The sequence below is a fragment of the Poeciliopsis prolifica genome, unplaced genomic scaffold (assembly GCF_027474105.1).
Source record: "Poeciliopsis prolifica strain line A6 unplaced genomic scaffold, Auburn_PproV2 SCAFFOLD013, whole genome shotgun sequence".
In the NCBI taxonomy this organism is placed as follows: domain Eukaryota; kingdom Metazoa; phylum Chordata; class Actinopteri; order Cyprinodontiformes; family Poeciliidae; genus Poeciliopsis; species Poeciliopsis prolifica.
This window is the reverse complement of record NW_026562388.1, coordinates 8024333-8043538: the sequence shown is the minus strand read 5'-3', so window position 1 is coordinate 8043538 and position 19206 is coordinate 8024333. Positions and strand designations below refer to the sequence as shown.

At 41.3% G+C, this 19206-nt stretch overlaps 1 protein-coding gene across 2 annotated transcripts in view; it reads right to left on the bottom strand.

Moving 5' to 3' along the window:
* Positions 1 to 2238: 2238 nt before the first annotated feature.
* runx3 (RUNX family transcription factor 3) overlaps positions 2239 to 19206 on the bottom strand; it is a 53177-nt gene continuing 36209 nt past the window's right edge. For both annotated transcript variants that reach the window (XM_055038249.1, XM_055038248.1), the window contains 3 exons: positions 15888 to 16034; positions 9362 to 9436; positions 2239 to 5034 (listed from right to left, as the gene is read on the bottom strand). In XM_055038249.1, coding sequence (XP_054894224.1) covers positions 4553 to 5034; positions 9362 to 9436; positions 15888 to 16034 — 704 coding nt within the window. In that variant the 3' untranslated portion in view covers positions 2239 to 4552. The remainder of the gene's footprint in view (positions 5035 to 9361; positions 9437 to 15887; positions 16035 to 19206) is intronic.

Here is a 19206-nt window from a genome sequence, read left to right as displayed (position 1 = left end):
AGAGTGTGTGAAGACAGCTGGAAAATTCCCCTGAGCCTGGCCTAATTGAAAGCTTATCATCTTTTCTTTGTGCTTCCTGAGCGGTGGGCCGATGCAGAACGACTCCGGGATGAGACCTGCAGGGAAAACCGTCATACACTCAGGGTGTGAAGTGGAGCTCAGACTGTCTGGGTGGACTGGCTTCGGGGGGGATGAGATCTGTCAGCACAGGATTTTTTAAGTGTGTGTGCGTAGGCGTGTGTGTGTGCGTGTGCATGTTTGGAAAGGCTCTGAGTGTGCATAGTTAATTGAATACAGTGTGTATCAAGGCTTCCTCCTGAGTCTTTGTTGTTTTGCCAAAGCTGCCCCCATAGAAGTCCTGATGCAGACACGCACACAGAAGAAACCATAAAGGGGGAGAAAAGAAGCTGAATAAGAAGAAAGGATAAAAAGAACAGATACAAGAGCGGATAAATACAGAATAACAGTGAAAATTGGTGAAGAACAAAGCGCTTAGACAGGCTTTTTATGCCACACCAACAGGTGGCATTAGTTTAAAGAGTGAGGAACTGTGAGTATTTTGTTACAGGTTAACCACATCTAAAATCAGACCACCCCACAAGGTAGCATCTCAAGTGTTTAATCTTGTGGCTCGGCTTCAGATGATCCAAACAGATGCCCTAATCTTGGCATGATTTGACAACCACATAGCGGGTGAGAAAGCCAGCAGACATTCCAAGCTTCTCTGTATTGTTTTTAACAAGTGACAACTTGCCGACGTGTGCTAACACGGACTCTGCCAGGGCGGTGTTGGATTCCTGGGATGCGTTTTTATGCACGTTCTGGGTACCACCGTGTTGACAGCAGAGGCATTTTTAATCCTCTGTGGGGTCCCAGCGAGAGGCTCACTTATGGCAAAGAAGAAGGTCTTTATTAGAGGTTACTGGGGACAAAATGCCAACAAACATCCCAATGTTATGAGTGGGAAAACATGACATTTGGGATATTTTTATTGTACGAGGATAAATCTGCGATAATCTGTTGGGTCAGAATGTTCTGGAATGAAATTGGTCCCATGAATATTTTAGCATATTTTTTTTCCATCTGTTAGTTTATGTGGAGGTGAATCATGCGCTGTCTCCATGTTTAGCATTTTTTTAGTTTGTAAACTGTGACATGTCCCACAGTTTAACAAACTGAAATAACCTCCAAGACTGGGATGAATGTTAATTTTCAAAATAAAACACGCACAGCAATAAAAATAAATATTATGATGAAATGGCTTTAAAGAAGGAAACCAATGCAGATGACTTGCACAATCAAGGGGTAAAATTGTCCGTGTTTAACTTTGGTGCACTAATTTATTGTTTACTTGACTTTCACACAAATATTTTAAAAATGGTTAAATTCTGCTTGTATTTATAAGTCATGTATACTATTTTTATAAGAGGGTCATGTATACTATTTTTAAAAGTCCAGATTGAAAAAAATGAGGTTACATGATGAAAAATTGTGAATATCTGTAAAGTCTAATCATTCTTCATGGACTTTTTTGTCCTTTTAGAGTTTTATTTTTCTACATTTTTGGATGCATTATTCCGATGACTATCCAGGTTCTTATGAATTTATGTTTAATTTTTACATTTTACTGTCCAATTGCCATTTACACTTGACAAAGCAAACTGCTTCCCATGACATCAATACAAATTTCTTAATTAAAAAATTAAAATGAATCTGTGTTGAAAAGGTTTTTGTGTCCAAAAATATCAGCCTAGCTTCGTTATTTATTTTGAAAACTGTCTTGTTAAATTTATTTATGAACAAGTGTTTTTTTTTTTTTTCTTTTTTTTTTTAGATGGTTCATTGAACCATGCTTTTTAAGTTCAAATGCAGGATCTTGTTTTATAATTTTTGCTTTAATCTCCACAACTTTTCTGCTGGAAAAAAGTTCGTCTTTGTGATGCTTTTTGTTCACTGATGAGAAAAATTATCAATGGGTTTAACACCAGTTGAAAATATATACATTTCATTAGGGGCCTAATGATTTTGATCTCTACTGAGACAAGTATATGCCACCATTTCTACATATTTTAATTTTTACAATATTTTGAATGTGCTATTTTGGGTTGCTCTAGCACATACAATTACACTGCAATTATGACAAAATGTGAAAAAGTTTAAGTAGCATTGATACTTTTGTAAGGTGTAAAACTCATTTATAGTTTCACCATAAAAAAAAAAAAAATCTGAAGACAGAAGTGAGGCATCTTTTTTTTAATTAAAATGATTAAAAACTACATTATCCGCAAACTTTACAAGCACTCATATGGAAGCAGTAATGGTTTCAGCACATACACGTTTTTTAAATTAACATATCAGTTTCAGATGTACATGCTTTCAGCATAGAGAGCAACAAAGAGAGAAGAATGACCTAAAATGAAACTGGGATTCTTTTAAAAAGAAAACTGATGGAACATTGTGCTCTTTAAACATACAAAATAGGACTGACTTGTACACTTTGGCTTCATAGTTTTGCATAAACAAGGACAATAAAGTTCATTCAACACAGATGAGTTGCCACAAATCTCAACATTTAAAGAGTTTTACAGGCAGTTGTATAGATCTTTGGTTTTTATAGAAAGTAACCACACTAACATCATGTGATTTCTCTAGCTGCATGATTGTCATGTTTTTAACAGAGTTGAGGTTTGCGTGGCTAAAAATACAACATGCTTTTCCTTAGTAGGAATGAGACGACATTTGTGGAATAAAGCTGAAAACATCTTGCATATGTGTATTTCTTCACCTGAGCTCCAAATGCAAGCATGTTTGGGTCACTATTCACTCAGCGATCAAACCTCAGCTGTGTAGCAACCATTTCTGAGTCACAACTACAGTCTTCTAGCTATCAGACACCTGATAGCTGTTGCAAATGCCTCAGCTCTCGGCACAGGAGAAAATGGCCTGTACAGACGTGTGAACAAATGCTAGTAAATTAGAACAAGAGGGACAGTTGGGACCACAAATGCTTCAAAGCACTACTGATGACTCAGAACAAAGGGACCTGTGCAGAACAAGAGATGGTTGGTAAGAAGACCCCACTCTAGACCCTGCTCTTCTCTCTTTCTTTAAAAAGGCACTCAGGATGGGGGGAATGTGCAGACACACCTGTGCTGCAGGATTGTGATTATCTTTGTGTAATATTTTTCAAAAGGACACTTGAAGTGTGTTTGAACAACATGCACAGGAATATTTCATATTTCGCTCTGCACACTTTCAAATCAAGCAAAATATAAGGAAAGTCAAAAAAAATAGTGCAAAAATTAGCTTTTTTTGTTTTGTAAGCGCAAGAAGGCAAATTGTAAATAATCTAAAAGATCATGGCTCTAGGATCTTTTTGGGCATAGTCCATTTGGAATAAAGATTTTAGTGCACCAAAGCTACATTGGAAGGCAACAAAATTACATTAAAAGGTTTTTTTTTTTCATAATTTAGTTGCAATATATTACAAAACTCCAAATTCATACTTAACAAACATGGTAAATATACTGTATAAATGCTTATAAAAAAAGGAAAAATGAAAGAAATGCTTAAGGATTTGGGGTATTTGCATACATTTCCCCAAAGTTTGGCTCAAATAAATATCAAAAGTAAACCATGTTGTCCAGTTAAAATAATGCAAATAAAAATAAATTCTGGCGAGGACTTTAAAACTTATGAAAAAGCTTGAATAAAGAAGTTGGAAAAGTTAGGAGTACAGACAACAGAATTCAACTTATCTGCAGAAAATAAACCAAACCGCTTTTGTCTTATTCCTTCAATAATAATCCATTGTCCTGCTGGAACATGATGAAACAGCAGAGAATTCATTTCTTGAACTTGAAAATGCTTCTCTCTCTCTCAATAATGCAGGAATTGTTCTGAGACATTACATCTCTAACCAAAGGCTAATGTCTCTCTGTGGGTAATAAATAGACCAAAAGGTTCTGAGCACATGAAACAGCCCTGTATGTTCGTGAAAACATTTTTACATCTGATGCAAATTTTTTACAGAAATGAAAGCTTAAAAGGACTGATAGCTACAGCAGTGCAGCCATGCTTAGCGAGGAGTTAGTCATGGAGCAGAAAACCAGTCTGACTTCTCTTCTCCACCTGCCAAGTGGGCTGGATCAGTCTGAGCAGTCTGTTTGATGAACGTCTGCTGCGGCTTTCATCTCAGCAGACATACTAATTGTTTGCACCTCCACGCCGTTGTTCATTTGACCTCTAGTATCTGTCTACATCACTGCGATGGCTTTCTAACAATTATTTACAGTCTCTGCTGAGTGTCACCTTGACTCGTATGGCTTTAGAAGGTCTTTGAGAGTACAGGTTTCAGCGCAGTGCAAGAGTTCACTCTGAAACAACAAAATGTCTTCAAACAGTAAAAGCAAAAGTCTTTAAAGCAAGAAAACAAAGGCAAACATGCAACATTTTTGGTTTTTTTTCTTTCAGTGTTCAGCTTTGTTGTTCAATATTTTCACTTCTCCACCCTCTCGTCTCCCAATCTCCCAATTTTCTAGCTCTCTTCCAGTCAATATGGCCTCCAGACAGATTCATCCAAACGACCTGAAGCGCTCATAGCCGTTGGGGAGTTGCTGTGGCTGCCGTCAGCTTCCACGCCCTCGCTCTGGGTGTTCAGGCCCGGGTTCATCAGACTGTTGGTCCCTCCAGTGCCCGTGGCCCCGGAGCATGAAAGGAGGCGGGTGGGGGAGCGCTCACCTCCAGTGTTTCCTGGCGCCACCATAGAGAACTGGTAGGATCCGGAGCCTGTGCCGTAATACAGGTAAGAGTTGGACTGGAAGTTTTGAGACTGGTTGTTTGAGTAAGGGGGCGGCAGATAGGTGTGGTATCTAGAAGAGGCCGACATGCTGAGACCACTGATGCCAGTGCTGGAGGTGTTGGCAGAGTAAGGGAAGGCCCCCGGGTAGTGCATGCGGGGGTCTGAGAAGCGAGGGTCTGTCAGCGGGGACAGAGAGGGGAAGGTACTCCTCTGTGGGAAGAGGTCTGTAGTCCCTGCGTAAAACAAAAAGACAAATAAAAAACCGTTAGAAGCATTCATCCATGATGGAAAACCGCTGTCGCTGTGATGAAACAATGGGCTCAAACATTTCCCTTTTACAAACATCACGATTTCTCTGCACTATTACACATTTCCAGAGCAAACCTTCCTAAACCTTCATTCTGTTCTCAAATTTCTTGCGATAAACCACTCTATGGAAATATTTGTTCAAAAGTAATGAACTGAGACATTTTTTGGCTCCGTAACAGTCATCAAGCATTGACAGCACATCATCCCACAGCCTCGTGCACAAGACCAAAGTTATGAAAAGACCCCCCTCACCAGCGCCCTCCTACCGGCCCTTCAAAAGGAAATCAACGTACAGCTCTCTGTCCTCTGAGCAATGAAAAGGGGCATTGTCGGTGCAAAGGGGTGCTTTGTATAAACACTGACAGCGTGTTGCACTGTTGTGCAACATGTCATAAATCATACTTCAGTGAAACAGGCGGACGTTCACAATTGGAAACGGAGAGAGAAAGAGAGGAAGAAAGACGTTTTCTGTTCATGTATCAATGTGTATCACAGTGCAAATCCTGTCAAAGTTAAATGTTAACTGTGAGCTTACAGGTAACAAAGCTGAATCCTTCTGGGTCTATATAATTTAACAGCCAGGAGGGAAATATAAATAAAGTTGAAAGCCTCTAAGCAGGTTTGAAATGTCTTCATTCCTTAGTTACCTCCTGATTTATAAAGAAATGTTTTATGTAGTTCATAATAAGTCAAAGAAAAGCTTGCTTTAATACAGAATTGTCAGCCGACTGAAAAATATACCCATGAATGGGGTTCTGGCTTGTCTGAGATTTCTTTTACTTTGCATTCAATGTGGCATAGCTGGGAGGCAATCATCTTGGAGGTGACTGCTAAAGTGTTAAGGAATGCCAGCTGCTTTAATAGCAGCCTTTGGCTTATCTGCTAGTTGGCTCTATCCCAGTGATAGTGTGGTAATTAAGGCAGGTTTTGGTTCATTGTACAGGTGCCAAGTCTTGCTGGAAAATGAAGTGCACATGCCCATAAAGCTCGTCAGCTATGGGAAGTATGAATTTCTCCAGAATTTCCTGGTAGATGGTAACACTGACTTGGGACTAGATAAAACACAAAGACAACATGACTCCCTTAATGATCAACATCCGTAGAATCATCTCACTGAACATTGAAAGTAATTTAAAAAATGATGTACTTTCATCTGAAAGGAAGAGCTGTCCCTTTCATTTCCTTCAGCCAGATAAGACGTTTCTGCCGTTTCTAATTCCAGGGTGATTTTAAACAAGGATTTAAAACAATCGCAACCAATTTCCTAGGTACATTTTTTGAGTTAGCTCACTACTGACTCCACCTGTAGTTCACACTCTGCAATATATGTTTACCATTAAACATATTAAATATTGTTTATTTACTGAAATAAACAAACTTTTTGACATTCATTCTAGATTCTAATTTATTTAATTGCCTCTGTACATATTAAGCTCTCTCTGAGTCACTGTGACATTCGGATACTTCAGAGGAAATTCCGGTGACTAAGAGTTACGTTTGAACACCGTAGAACTGAAAACGCCCTCTTAATGTCTTTGGTTGTTAGAGAAAGTTCCTCATATTTGCTGTTAGCGTAGTGAGCATGACATCCACACCTGCCACCTGCACACACGTTCATTTATCCAGACAGAGCTCCGTTCTTGATTATTTGTTTCTCCCAATGTGGCTTTCTTGGGCTCAATGTGCCCACATGACTGTAAGTGTAAAATAGCGATTTGGATGGCAGAGAAAAGAGAGCTTGTATTTATGAAATAGCAAGCGCTTGCACGCCACAGCCCTAAGGGGGAGGATGCCAAGCTTGCGTGCTGCAGTGTTTTTCAAATCTCTTTTCCTTATGTGTGAAGAACAGGATCCATTTTCAGCAACAAAATAGAAAATACTCCTTTGTAATTTCCATGGGCCCAGCTACACTGTGATGTTTTTCTTCCTCACACATTTTTATATTTTGTTTTACTTTTCTTGTATAAAAGCAGAGAGTTTGTTCATGGTGGGGGTGCTGTTTCTTTTTCCAGAGTCTACCAGGAACAGCAGTCGGCTCCATATCTGATTTCATGGAAGGAAAATCCAAACCATCAGCTGCTGTTGATTCGGGTGAAGTGGAGTCAGATTATTTCCTACCGGACTCCCAAAAAGCCTTTGCTCCCTCTCCGTGTGTGTGTGTGTGTCTCTTCGTCTCTCCCTGCCTGCTCTAAATTTAGGCGTCAGGGTGGAGCTGGGGAGGGGACACGCAGGCTATGTCTGCTGCGTGCCCACCCTGCTTATGATCTCCCTGTTGATTGGAGTTGGTGGAAACATGCTGGCTAAACTGTGGCGGGGATTGACTCCTGCATTCTGTCAGGGGAAACTGGATTGGACACTTATCACAACACTTTAATGGGCTTGTTCAGGCTCAGGCTCTTGGCTGAGAGCCACAAGGTGTCTGCAGACACCTTCCAGGCTCCACGGTCCAGTAGCTCCCTCTGGAGGAGAGAACAAGCTAAACAAACTGCCGTGTTAACTGAAAGGAGGTCTGCATTTTCTCTCTCCTGCGTACCTTTCTGCATCTCCATCCCCCCACCCACTGTAAGTACAGGCTTTGCTGTTGTGGCTGTGGTAACGGCAGTGCATCTTTGGCCAAGAGGGTCTTCCCAACCAAGCTTCGCAGTAGTTGCCTGTAACCCCACACATGATTTCCATTAGACTCATCTGAAACGTGTTGACTAAATTGCAGGGACAGGAGGAGAAGGGATGGAACCCAGAGGGCTCGCTGGCACCGTATCCCGTCTGTGATGTTCCCAGTCTGTGAAGTGGGTAGGTGGGAATCAGGGATTTTATTGAGAACATTGTGTTCCAGCACCCCTTCTTTTTCTGCACTGCTTCTGAGTCCTGCAAACTCTTTTAAGGGCGGAGCCTTCCTCCTTTCTACATAGCTCAAGAAGTCCACTAGTCTACACTCAAGCGTGTAACCCAGATAGGCCCGGAGGTTTGTCTCATTTGCCTACGGGAGAAACTGATTTTGGTTGTTAGCATCAGGGCAGGATTGAAGCGATCGCCTCCATGTGTGTTTAATTGTGCACCGGGGCATATATGTGTGTATGTGTCTATCCGACTGTGGTAGCTGGTGATGGGAAGATGCAAATCCAGGCGCTCACCTGTGAAATGTTTACTCAGGCTTGATGCAAACTGTGACAGGCAGGGCCCAGGGAATGGTGTCTCAGGCAAATAAGGTGGAGGGAAGGAAAAAGGGAAAGAGAGTTCCAGCTGGTGCAGCTACGTGCTACAGTGATATTCCTGAAGGGACTTGGCTGCGTCTCAGGATTAATCAGAAAAATTCTGATTCAATGACTGGTTTGGGTGGCTTGAACAGTGGATGCCATTAAGATGAGAAGTCACTGTTGATAAGCATGAGAAGGCGGCGACTGCTGCTGCTATGCATGCCAAAGAATAGGAGACTGAAATGAACACAAATGATTTCCAGGTGTTTATTTAAGCGTCAAGCCTTTGCAGTCGGAGCTTCAAGTTGAATGCAAATGACAATCACCTCTCTGCTGTGGAACCGCGGTCAACAGCACCAAAAGCTTCATCTATGGTAACGCTTCATCATGCCAGAGCACAGGCTCTTTGCATGTTCTCCACTTGTGACATGCAATACAAGCAATGGGAAGTGGAATTTGTGATTATAGAAAAACCTGAGATTTTACTAATGTATCAACAGGCACAGTGGCACGATTACAATGTTTATTTGTTAAGTAAATCCTTTCCTCGGAGATGATTCTCCTCTGATTTATTGTAGTCTCTACCGGTCTTTTGTGTCTATGACTAGTTTCAAATCTTGGAAGTAGCAGCTTAAAAAGTCATACATCTGTTCTCATTAGTCAGACTACTAAACCCTGTCCTGAAAGTCTTCTTTGTGTCTGAAAGTGGGTCCTCTTTACAGTGTGAGTGGATGACTCAGCACGTCTGGTGTGGGGTTGGTGGTTTCTGGGTAAGGCATGGATTAGTGGCAGTGGGGGCTGCTAAGAAAGCAACAAAGATCCACATCACCCAGAGACAAAGGAAAGAAAGACTGAGTAGGAGGGGATGAAGGAGGGAGACTCAGTAGTGGTGTTAGTGGAATGTAATGGGATGTAGTAAGGCTCTTCAGACAAAATCAAAACAGACCTCACCCCTTACGTTACATGTATGCTTGTTTTTCCAAATCCAGAATCTCAAAGGAGAGTCATGGAGTTGTGTTGATACGGAAACATAAAAAGGGAGAAATCAGTCCCTCACCTGGCCATGATCTGAGATCTTCCTCCACCTTACAGGTCTTCAGAGTGGGTGTATCCATTTGCTCCGGCCACAGACCTGCAGCAAAACACACAGGAACCAGAAGGTTAAACTGTGATCTGCTTATATGACTAATATATACTTTGGCACCCAATTCTTGTGCACACAAATATTCCCTACAACAAATATCCAGTCAGAATGATGTTAGAAACTAGTTGGGGACTTAAAAGGTGTCCAGTCAGAGTGCAACAAGCAAAAACACATGACGGTAAGTTAAATTGCATTGGTGTATTCATTTATTTGAGCCCGTATATATAATTTTAAATCTGTTTAGATTTGAGAACATTCGCAATGTAAAATTATAGAATTAATACTTTTTTTTTTTGTATAATCTCAGAACCTTAAAAAAACATGACAGTTTTAAATCAAAAGCTAAAAAAAAAAAGGTATTTATGCCCTTTGTCAGAAACTGTAGCAATTTCCGCCTGATTTTAAAATTTGAATACACAAACGCATGTATGGGTTGTAAATGCTTGATGTTTATAGTAATGAAATCATTGTATTTGGCTTGGGAACCTGAAACACAATCCAAATAGCCTTCTTTATGACAGAATGGTCCAAACTGTCCTCACACCTGGTGGTTTTGAGATGTTTGTTCCTGTCACAGGTTGGCCTCTGCTGACTAAGCAGTGAAGACTGGGAAGAGAAGGGGGTGGGTTTCTCACCACTGTGAGACCAGGCTTGGAAAAAACACGCTCCGTGGGTGCATATGAGGTATTTTTGGGCCCTTCCAGCGAGACACTGGAGGAGGTGAGATCTCTGTGTAAGACACTCGGTAGCCTGTCCAGCAAAGCTGTCAGGAAGTGAAGGAAAGGTCAAGGACCTGCTGGCCCAACGCGTGGGACCCAGCTTCACACCTGAAGGCTACACCGCAACGGACTTGGGGCAAACAGTTAGTATTTATTCAAAGTCTGAGATGGCATATTTGCTACCAGACAACTTGCACGAAGCTGTGTTTACAAACGTATCACACGGTATCCTGTTTTTTCTTTTTAACGCACAAGCAAACAGCCATGATTCTGATAGAACAATTAAGTAAACTTCCAATCTCTCATTGTGACAAGTAGTTCTTCGAATGATGCCAAAGGGCAGAGATGGGAGTAGTGGGTGGCGTGGGGGTGGCACTAGGGTTTTCAGCCACAGCTTGTGTAAGATCTTTGCTTCCCCTGGAGCCCCTCCACTTCCTTTGCAAATGTCCAAATCAGCACTCAGCCACCGAGAGGTCCCGCACTATGCCTCACAATGGCAAATTCTTACACATAAATGGCCTTATTCAGAAAAGCTTGCAAGCAGCTGGTGCGATTCGCTCAAGAAAATAAACATTTCCTTCAAATATTTTGATTGGCCAGCAGACAACATCAATACCAGAGGCACAGATTACCCCTGTTAATAGGAGGACCAGCCCCCCTAGGAGGAGCTGCGGAGCAGGGAATGGTGAAGTGTTGACTGCGTCACTAATTAGGCCACTCTGGGATGGTTCCAGTGCAATTTTTGGGGATGACAAGAATAAACCCTTCTGCTTTTGAAGTTTATGTGCAGATGAAAGGGATGGCTGAGATGTTGCTTGAGCCAAAATGGCGTCCCATCCTCATGACTCCAGATCTAGCAACGCCTCTGAGACATGTAATGAATTTGGCGTAATGAAGCGTGTCATTGAGACACAGTGAATACTGGTCCTTGTGCTGACTTCCTGTTTCGCTCAGGCCTTAGGCGTCACACAGGGGAGAGAATGTGTGTGAGGGAGAGAGGAAGACAGAAAGAAAGACCGAGGAAAGCAGAGCGAGAGAGAAAAAGAGCGCGTGTTACAGAGGGGAGGAACATGGCCTTGGCTCAGCTATGCGGGACATTTGATACGTCTTTTGAGCCCTCACTTATAACGTGAGCAAAAACAAACACATGGGCTGAAAAATCCTACGTTCTCTTTGAGAGCTGGTCGTCTGCCCGCCCTTCCCGTCTCACCCCGGACTCAATAGAGACTGTTCATGGGATACATGTAGTTTCTGTAATTGCTGAAATGTAAGACTCAGCCTCACTCTGATGTGAAGTTATGACTTACACAAACAGCCGAGTCTGGTTTAAAAAAAAAAAAAAAAAAAATCCACTCACTCTCACTTCTCCTTTTTCATTGTTTTTCACACAGTTGATGGCTTCAAAAGATTTCTTTTTGGACAGAAACATTTTCAGTTTGAAAATTCATTTCTGGGTGACAAAAAAAAGAAAAGAAAAAGAAAACTAACCACAAATAAAACTTTCAGGCACCATGACAAATAAACTCTCTGGCAGCCGCTGGCATATTATGTAAATATTGAAGTGCAGAAGTAAAGCGGAGCGCCTAAAGGGCTGTTCCAGATTCCTTGTTCTTTTCTGTAGTATTAGCCTCTGCGCCTCCTGCTTTGGTTTGGCAGAAACTTAATGAGCAAAATGCCTCCTCTCAAATATCCCGGCCGCTACCGGACGGTGCTAATTTCCTGCCCCACTACCGCTTCTAATTGGCTTATCATGTCACTCTTGGAGTGTAAATTAGTTGTGCGCCTCCCAGCCGAGGCGGCAGCGCTGCCTCCTCAAACCAGGGGGTCCAGCTAGCTTGTTTATGCGGAGTAAACACTGTGGTCGTTGTGGACAGGCCGGGAGGCGGTACGACTGCATTAAAATCTTCTCAAGTTAAGTCCAGGCCAGAGGCCACGATGTTAAGATACCGAGAGAGACTGCCAAAGCACAGCTGCAGCAGATGAGTGCCAGTTAAGCGAAATGAAGCCAGAAGTAACAACATTTGTATTAAGTGTCATACATGGAATGGATTTGCTCTTTTTTTTAATGTAAAATGCTTTACAAAATATTCATACTTTGGTCTGATTTATTGGGCTTTTTATGTGATAGATCAACACAAAGTAGCAGAAAATTATGAAGTGGTAGAAAAATTCTATGTGGGTTTCAAATAAAAATCTGTAAAGGCACACATTAATATTAAAGAGCCCTGAATTGTTGCCTCTCATACTTATGCTGATTTTGCTCACTCACACATGAAAATTGTTGCCAAATTTTCCATAGAAAATACCTCCATCTTTTCAAGTCTTTCTAAAGACTGTCTTTAGCTTTTGCCATTGAACTTTGACCAGGCTAACAAATCAATTTATTTTGATTTAGATCTACCATTTGTGTCTTCTTAGGCTGAAGGAAAACATTCCCACAGCATGACACTGGCACCACTATGTTTCACTGTGGTCATGATGTGTTTGTGGTCATGTGTGATGTGGAGTATTTTTTTTTTTTTTTTTGTTATTCTCACTAAAAGGTCAGATTTGAGTGAATCTTTGAATAATTATTTACTTTCCCAGTTAATATAGTTTTGTACAGTTAAGACCTATCATGTCTGTTTAGTAATCTGGTAACAGTTAATTTTATTTAGTAGAATCAGAGTAAAAGGGGTTGAATACAAATGCACACCACATTTACAGGTTTATGTAAAAAAAGAAAGAAAAAAAACTTTGAAACCCATTTTGTTTTTCTACTACTTCATATTTATTAACTATTTTGTGTCAAAATAAAATATCTTTAAGTTTGTGGCAGTAACCTGACTAAATGTCTTCTTTGCAAGGCATTGTTAGGACAAAAAGTGAGTATGGTTTGAAAAAAAGGAACTTGGGGGAGAATGTATCAGTTCTGCAAGATTTCTGCAGCTGATATTAAAACCATCACCACACATTGTGAGACACCCAGAAAGGCGCTTTTGAGCCCTCATCAAAGCTCAGAGCGCTGGATGGTGGAACGTTATGCTTTGGGTCTGATATTCATCTTCAGAGGGGGAACACACAGGTGTTGGAACAAATAACATGTCAAACGATACCACCTCAAAAGTGCCAGCACTTTCTGTTTGGATGATTAAATTGGTGCTGCGTTTCCTTTCTTCCCTCTTTCTCTATTGCTAAAGCGAGTTTCAGTTAAAAAATGTTCTGTCTTCTCGGCCATCTGTTAGAGCTCGTGCCAGGAGGTGGTTGAGTTTTGTCTGGATTAAGGTAAAAACTGAAATCTTCTTTCCTCTTTTTTCCATCCTTTAAGCTAAATCACTTCTTCAATCATACTTTTTGTTTTTCTTACAGACTGGAAATACCTGTGTACACACTATAAAATGCTGTCAAACTCACATCAACCTGGAAGAGGAAAAAAAGCAAACAATGCCACCCACAGACACAGTCGGCTACACATGTATCTCGCTTGAGGTTTTGAAAACCAGAATAACAATTTAGTGCTTGATTGTCTGAGTGTCAGATTTGCTTGGCTGAACTCGGCGAACCACACATTTTCAAACGCGTGCGCACACACACACACACACACACCCCTCCGCCCTGACTGAGAATCATTCCACATGTCTAGCAGGCTTACCTGTGGCCACTGAAGAACAAAAACAAGCAGCGAATGAAGCGTCTGCCAGCGTGCAGGAATCTTGTCACTGCATGCACTGTAATGAGCTCTTAATTACCCCGTCTGTCTCGGGTGCTAGCAGAAAACTTACAACACCATTCTGTGTGTGAGAAACAGTGTGTTTTTTATTTTCTATGTGCCCATGGTGCAATTGTGTGATTTAAGATTTTGCACAGATGTCTGAAGACGCGTCCTGCTGACAACAGAACAGACAGTATTTCACAGCTCAGTCAACAAAATGAAGCAAGAGAGCTTTGAGGAGAGGTGACACCATATTTTCCTATTCTTTTTTTCGTCGTTCTCGAGGGGGGAAAATGTAGGATAATGGAAAACATCTTTTGTAACAGCGAGACGGGAATCCATTTAATTATAACTTGCTGATGGGCGATCTATCACCCGGCGATACTCAAACAAACAGGCCCCGCGATGTAAAGTATCAGCGGAGCACAACAGCGTCTGGCGAGGCTGAAAAAAGCAGAGGAGTGCGTGTTGTTGATATGTAAACACCTCCCTGCGTCTCTAGATGGGATTTATTATAGCAGGTCTATTTTTGTTTGAGCTTTGCTTCTAATTCTGCAGCCCTTGTCGTCTACATGTACTGGATGCTGCTCAGAAGAGACTGTGAAGTGGGTGGGAGGACCATCTTACTCTGTTATTTAATTATTTTACCACTCCTGCCCTGCGGTGCGGCGTACACGACGCTAATACCACAGATTAAGGTGTGTGGTTTTTATGGCCCTTCCCCTCCTCTGCAGCTGTAACATGAAGCTCAAGGCCTTCAGCGTCTCTGACACTTCCAGCTGATGTTAACATGTTTTGTCGGCTCTGCGTTTATGCACCGCAGAAGTGTGTGTTGCAACACTGCAGCCCTTTGAAGCCCCAAAAGCCTGTGATGCTTTAATTCCCGCCCTAATCCTGCGCGAGGAGTCTGCCGTCTGGACTGTGTCTGCACACCTCTGCGCCCCGCATATTCAAGACGGGCCTCAGAAGCTTAAAGCTCCCAGTTTAAGCTTAGCCGCAGGGGGCTTTCTGCTGGCAGACAACCCACAGAGCTTCTGCCAAAACAGAAAATTAACATCACAGTGGTGGCATTGTGCACTGTACTTAAAAATATAAAAAAAATGAAAAGGGTAAACTATTTTCTAAGTTTACCGGTAGCTGCTGTTTCTAAAATGGCTGATGTGTTTTTCATCCCGGTACAGGATGTGGAGGGAACAACATTAGCATCAACAGAAAGTAAGGACATGGGGGAGCAGGAGTAAAAGACCCAGTGTTCCCAGCAGTCAGCTGTTAGATTAGGCCTAAACTGGTGATTCAGCGCTGCCTAAGCTTAAGCACAAGGCCAAACACTGTATGGCTGTGATGCTCTGAGATAGGGCTGCACCCACGTACAGCTCCCAAACAAGCCCTCCTGTCCACAGCAACACACTCGCTCAAAGGTAATGACAATCATTAGCCTGCATGAGAACAGAGGAGTAGGTGGGAGGGGAGTGAATGCCTTCATCCCTCATCCTCCCTGATATCCCGCTGAAGAGCCTCTGACACATGATGAGGAATGAAGAGTCATCCTCAGCCCAGTCGTCATCCAGGCAGCTGTTCTCAAATCGCACACAAACACTTGTAATAAAACGATCGCACCACCTCAGCCTAAGTCACAGCCTTCCTCCCACCCCCACACACTCGGCCAGTCTGAGAGTGACGCGAGTGCCAAGGTAGCGGACGGCTGTTACATTCCTGTAATGTGAGGTTCAGCCAAATCCGACGGCAGGACCGGCTGTGTCACCTGGCAGTTGATTCTCTTTACCGCTAGTTATCCCAGGACAGAACTGAAGCTCCCTGCAAGCCCGTCCACAAACACACCTTCACACACACTCTCTGCCACCCAGAACTTAAAAATCCCCCCCTTGACTTTAAGCCCTCGACAGAACTTTATGTGTACACAGATTTGTGGTTCAGATTACTTTAAACCAATTTCCCTCAAAGTGAGGTGACTTTTTGTTGTTGTGGTTTTTATTTTGAGGAAGCCGCTGCTACCATTTGAAGTCCTCACCTTGTGTGGTACTGAGGTGTGTCTGGTGGATGGGGCGTGGATTGTTGTTCACCGGGCCTATCCGCATAGTCCGCTGGTAGCGCTCGATTTCTGACAGCCGGTCGGAAAACTGCATCTTCGTGGTGTCTTCCATCTTCACTCTGTGTCCTGCAAGATGGAGGACCATGCATATTTTATTTCCTTCACAATGGCTGAGGGACAGTTTTAAACATCCTGAAGCCACGTTGATCTTTTTCTTGGATACAAGAGCAGATTACTAATAGAATAGTAATATCACTGAGAAGCTGATTTCTTTCACTGATTTGGATCAAAAAGTGAAACTTGTATTTCAGAGATTTATGATGTCAAGTTGTCCAGAAGACCTTTCACAATGAGGGTAAAAAGCTGGATGTTTAGATAACTGTGTCCAAGCATTTCGGTGGAATGTTGAGTGGAAGAAAAAGTGGACCTTCTGCTGTACAGTATTTAAAATTTCCTGGAAGACAGCTCTACTAATTTTGAACTTGAACAAACGCAGTGAGCCAAAACTAGTAAATAACATGACTGATCAAATCAGCACTGACTGAAACTTCTGAATAAACCTCATTAACTTGGAGCCTCTCTGTTGTTCCTCCAGGCACTAGGATCTGAATTTCTAAATAAAACTGCTGAATTGTAATTTGGATCTCTGGGCAGTGGTGCAGGTCCTTTTCTCCCTAGCCAAGGTACGGTGGTTTAGAAGATGTTTCTGATTGAGGAGCAGTTAAATTTAAGGATTGTAATAGTTTTAGCTCCGGTTCCTGAGTTTTGGAGCACAAACTTCAGCTGCAGTTGCCTTGTAAATCTCTCCCAACTTCTTAAATAGAGCTTGGTTTACAATCTCTGCAAAGCTGCGATTACTTTTGTAACTTGTGCACTTTTATGTCTTATGACACTTTTTCCTTCCACACAACTTTCCAATAATATCCTTGAATACAGCACTTTATAAAGCCAACTTATTATGGCAACTGCCAAAGTCAGTGGTCTTACCATGTTTGTGTAGGCTAGAAGAGTCCTGTATTAAAAATATGTTTTAAATTGTTCTGTAATATTAAAATCTCCTGAGAAGCTAATTATTGTTTTCATTAGCTTTATGCCATCGCCGGTGCTTGAAACATATCTATTTAAAAGTGTGAAATGAATCTAGGTAATGAGTTTCACTTTTTCATCTGAATCATTGGGAATAATCTTTATGTAACAATTACATTCTGAATTTGAGAAAACTAAGAAATTGAAACTGGACCCCCAATCTACTTTTAGATTAATCCAAGGAAAACATATGTACATAGGAAGTTACTGTTGCCATGTTTTCAGCTGCCAAACACACAAATATTATTAGAATGTCAGCAGACCTTGAAATACACTGGCTAGACACTAAATGTTGCCCAAGCTGCACCTGCTGCCACGTCACCCACAGATAACGATGGTGTAAGTGGTTGAAAATAATTCCTGCAGGAATGTTGTTTTCCCTGAAACTGATGTCTAATAAAGTACAAATTATTGCATTAGGAGTCTCTGAAAAGTAATGAGGTTAAATGATCTTTATCTGTGCTACCTTATTTGAAAAACAGTACAATGTGGCTGTATCTACCTCTAATAACATCCCTCTATCTTGCGCTCTCTCTCTCTCACACACACACCCCCGCACCAACACAAATTCAGGTCTGACTGACACAGCACTTAGTGAGAAGGAAACACCCAAACAAGGTTATGAGACCTTACAGTCATCAGTCTTCAACACAGCAAAGAAAAAACACAGAAAGAGATGTTTATGTGCACATATGTGTTCAGGAGGTGAAGTCGGGGAAGGAGAAGTGACGCATTTCTGCTGCACCTAGAAAACTAACCAACACACTTAGTGCCCTTATCACTCTGCAGTCCCCTTCTGGGAAATGGTAAGAGAAAAAATTAACTCTGATTGTGCCTTTTACATGGACAGACGCATGTGTATTCGCACATGCACATGCTTTACATGTGAACACACCTTAAATGCCAGACGTGAGTCCGGATGCCTCTAATGGGGGGAAGAGATTTTAATGTAACTATCAATGCACCAAAACTGTGTGTCAACCAGCATGTATACATTCTGTGGTTTTCTCCCTGGCATCTCTACAGAGTAGCCTAATGTGAAGTAATGGCTGGATTTGAATATTTTATCACAATATAAAGAGGGCAAGGCAGACGGACCAATATGGATTTTGCCCGTCCTTTCTCTCCACTGACCCATGGGCAATATATCTTCCCTCTGAGGCTGACCCATGGGTAAAGTTTCCTCCTGTTTACCGCTCTGTCCATTTGTTTGGACCCACTGCCTCCTTTCAATCTTCATCTTAAAGATTATACAGAAATGTCAAGTCTTATACATACAAATATATATATAAATGTATAGCTTCACATATATAAGGTTACCCCATGATATGTGCATCAAAGAAGATGTCTCTAACTTTTTATTGATTTTTAATAAACTCAAGAGTGGATGCTATGTTTAATCTGAAAATGATGTGTTAGTTTTTGTATGCATCTAATGAATAGGACAAAAAATACATTTTGATCAATCACGTTTGCAGTCTTTTTCCAATTGATTTATGCTTTCTCCTATTTACTATCCATGTGCCTAAATTAACAGTATTTAGCACAGTGATCGGCCTCAAACAATATCCTCAAGATGCGTTTGTGAGAAATAGATTCTTTTTATATGGACATAGATTGTGTTAATGGACTTCAAAGATTTCTTTGGGAATCAGTGGAAGCTGGTGTAAAGATACCAGTGTATGTCTGTCACACTTTTTCAGTATTTTAATAGATGTTACTGAAAAAATGCGAACAAGTTGTGTTTTGTGATAAGTAATTTGAAAACAAATTGCCTGAAGATAAAATTAAAAATGAGCTCTTTGTTAGTTTGTCTCAAGGCTGTCAACAAGAGACCAGTATTTTACTGAAGTTTAAGAGATTTTTAATTGGGGCATAACGATACATCCACCTCATGAGATGATGCATGATACCGAGTTCCAAGAACAAGATTTAAGTTGTTGTTTTTTTGAGAAACCGCAAATCACTATATTTTAGCAAATTGTATCCGTTTGTATTTATAAAATCTATAATCAAGAATAGCCCTGTTCAGGCTTAAATATTTAACAGGTTTCTTGCTTGTCTAATTTGAAGTTTGTTCTGAAGACAAAAGTCAATGCTTGCTCTTTGTGTTCTAACAAATATGATTTTTAAAGCTCAAACTTTTTTTTTTTTAAGAATCTATGTTCAGTGGATAATTAGCTAGCACAGGCCTATTCATTCAGTATGTAAT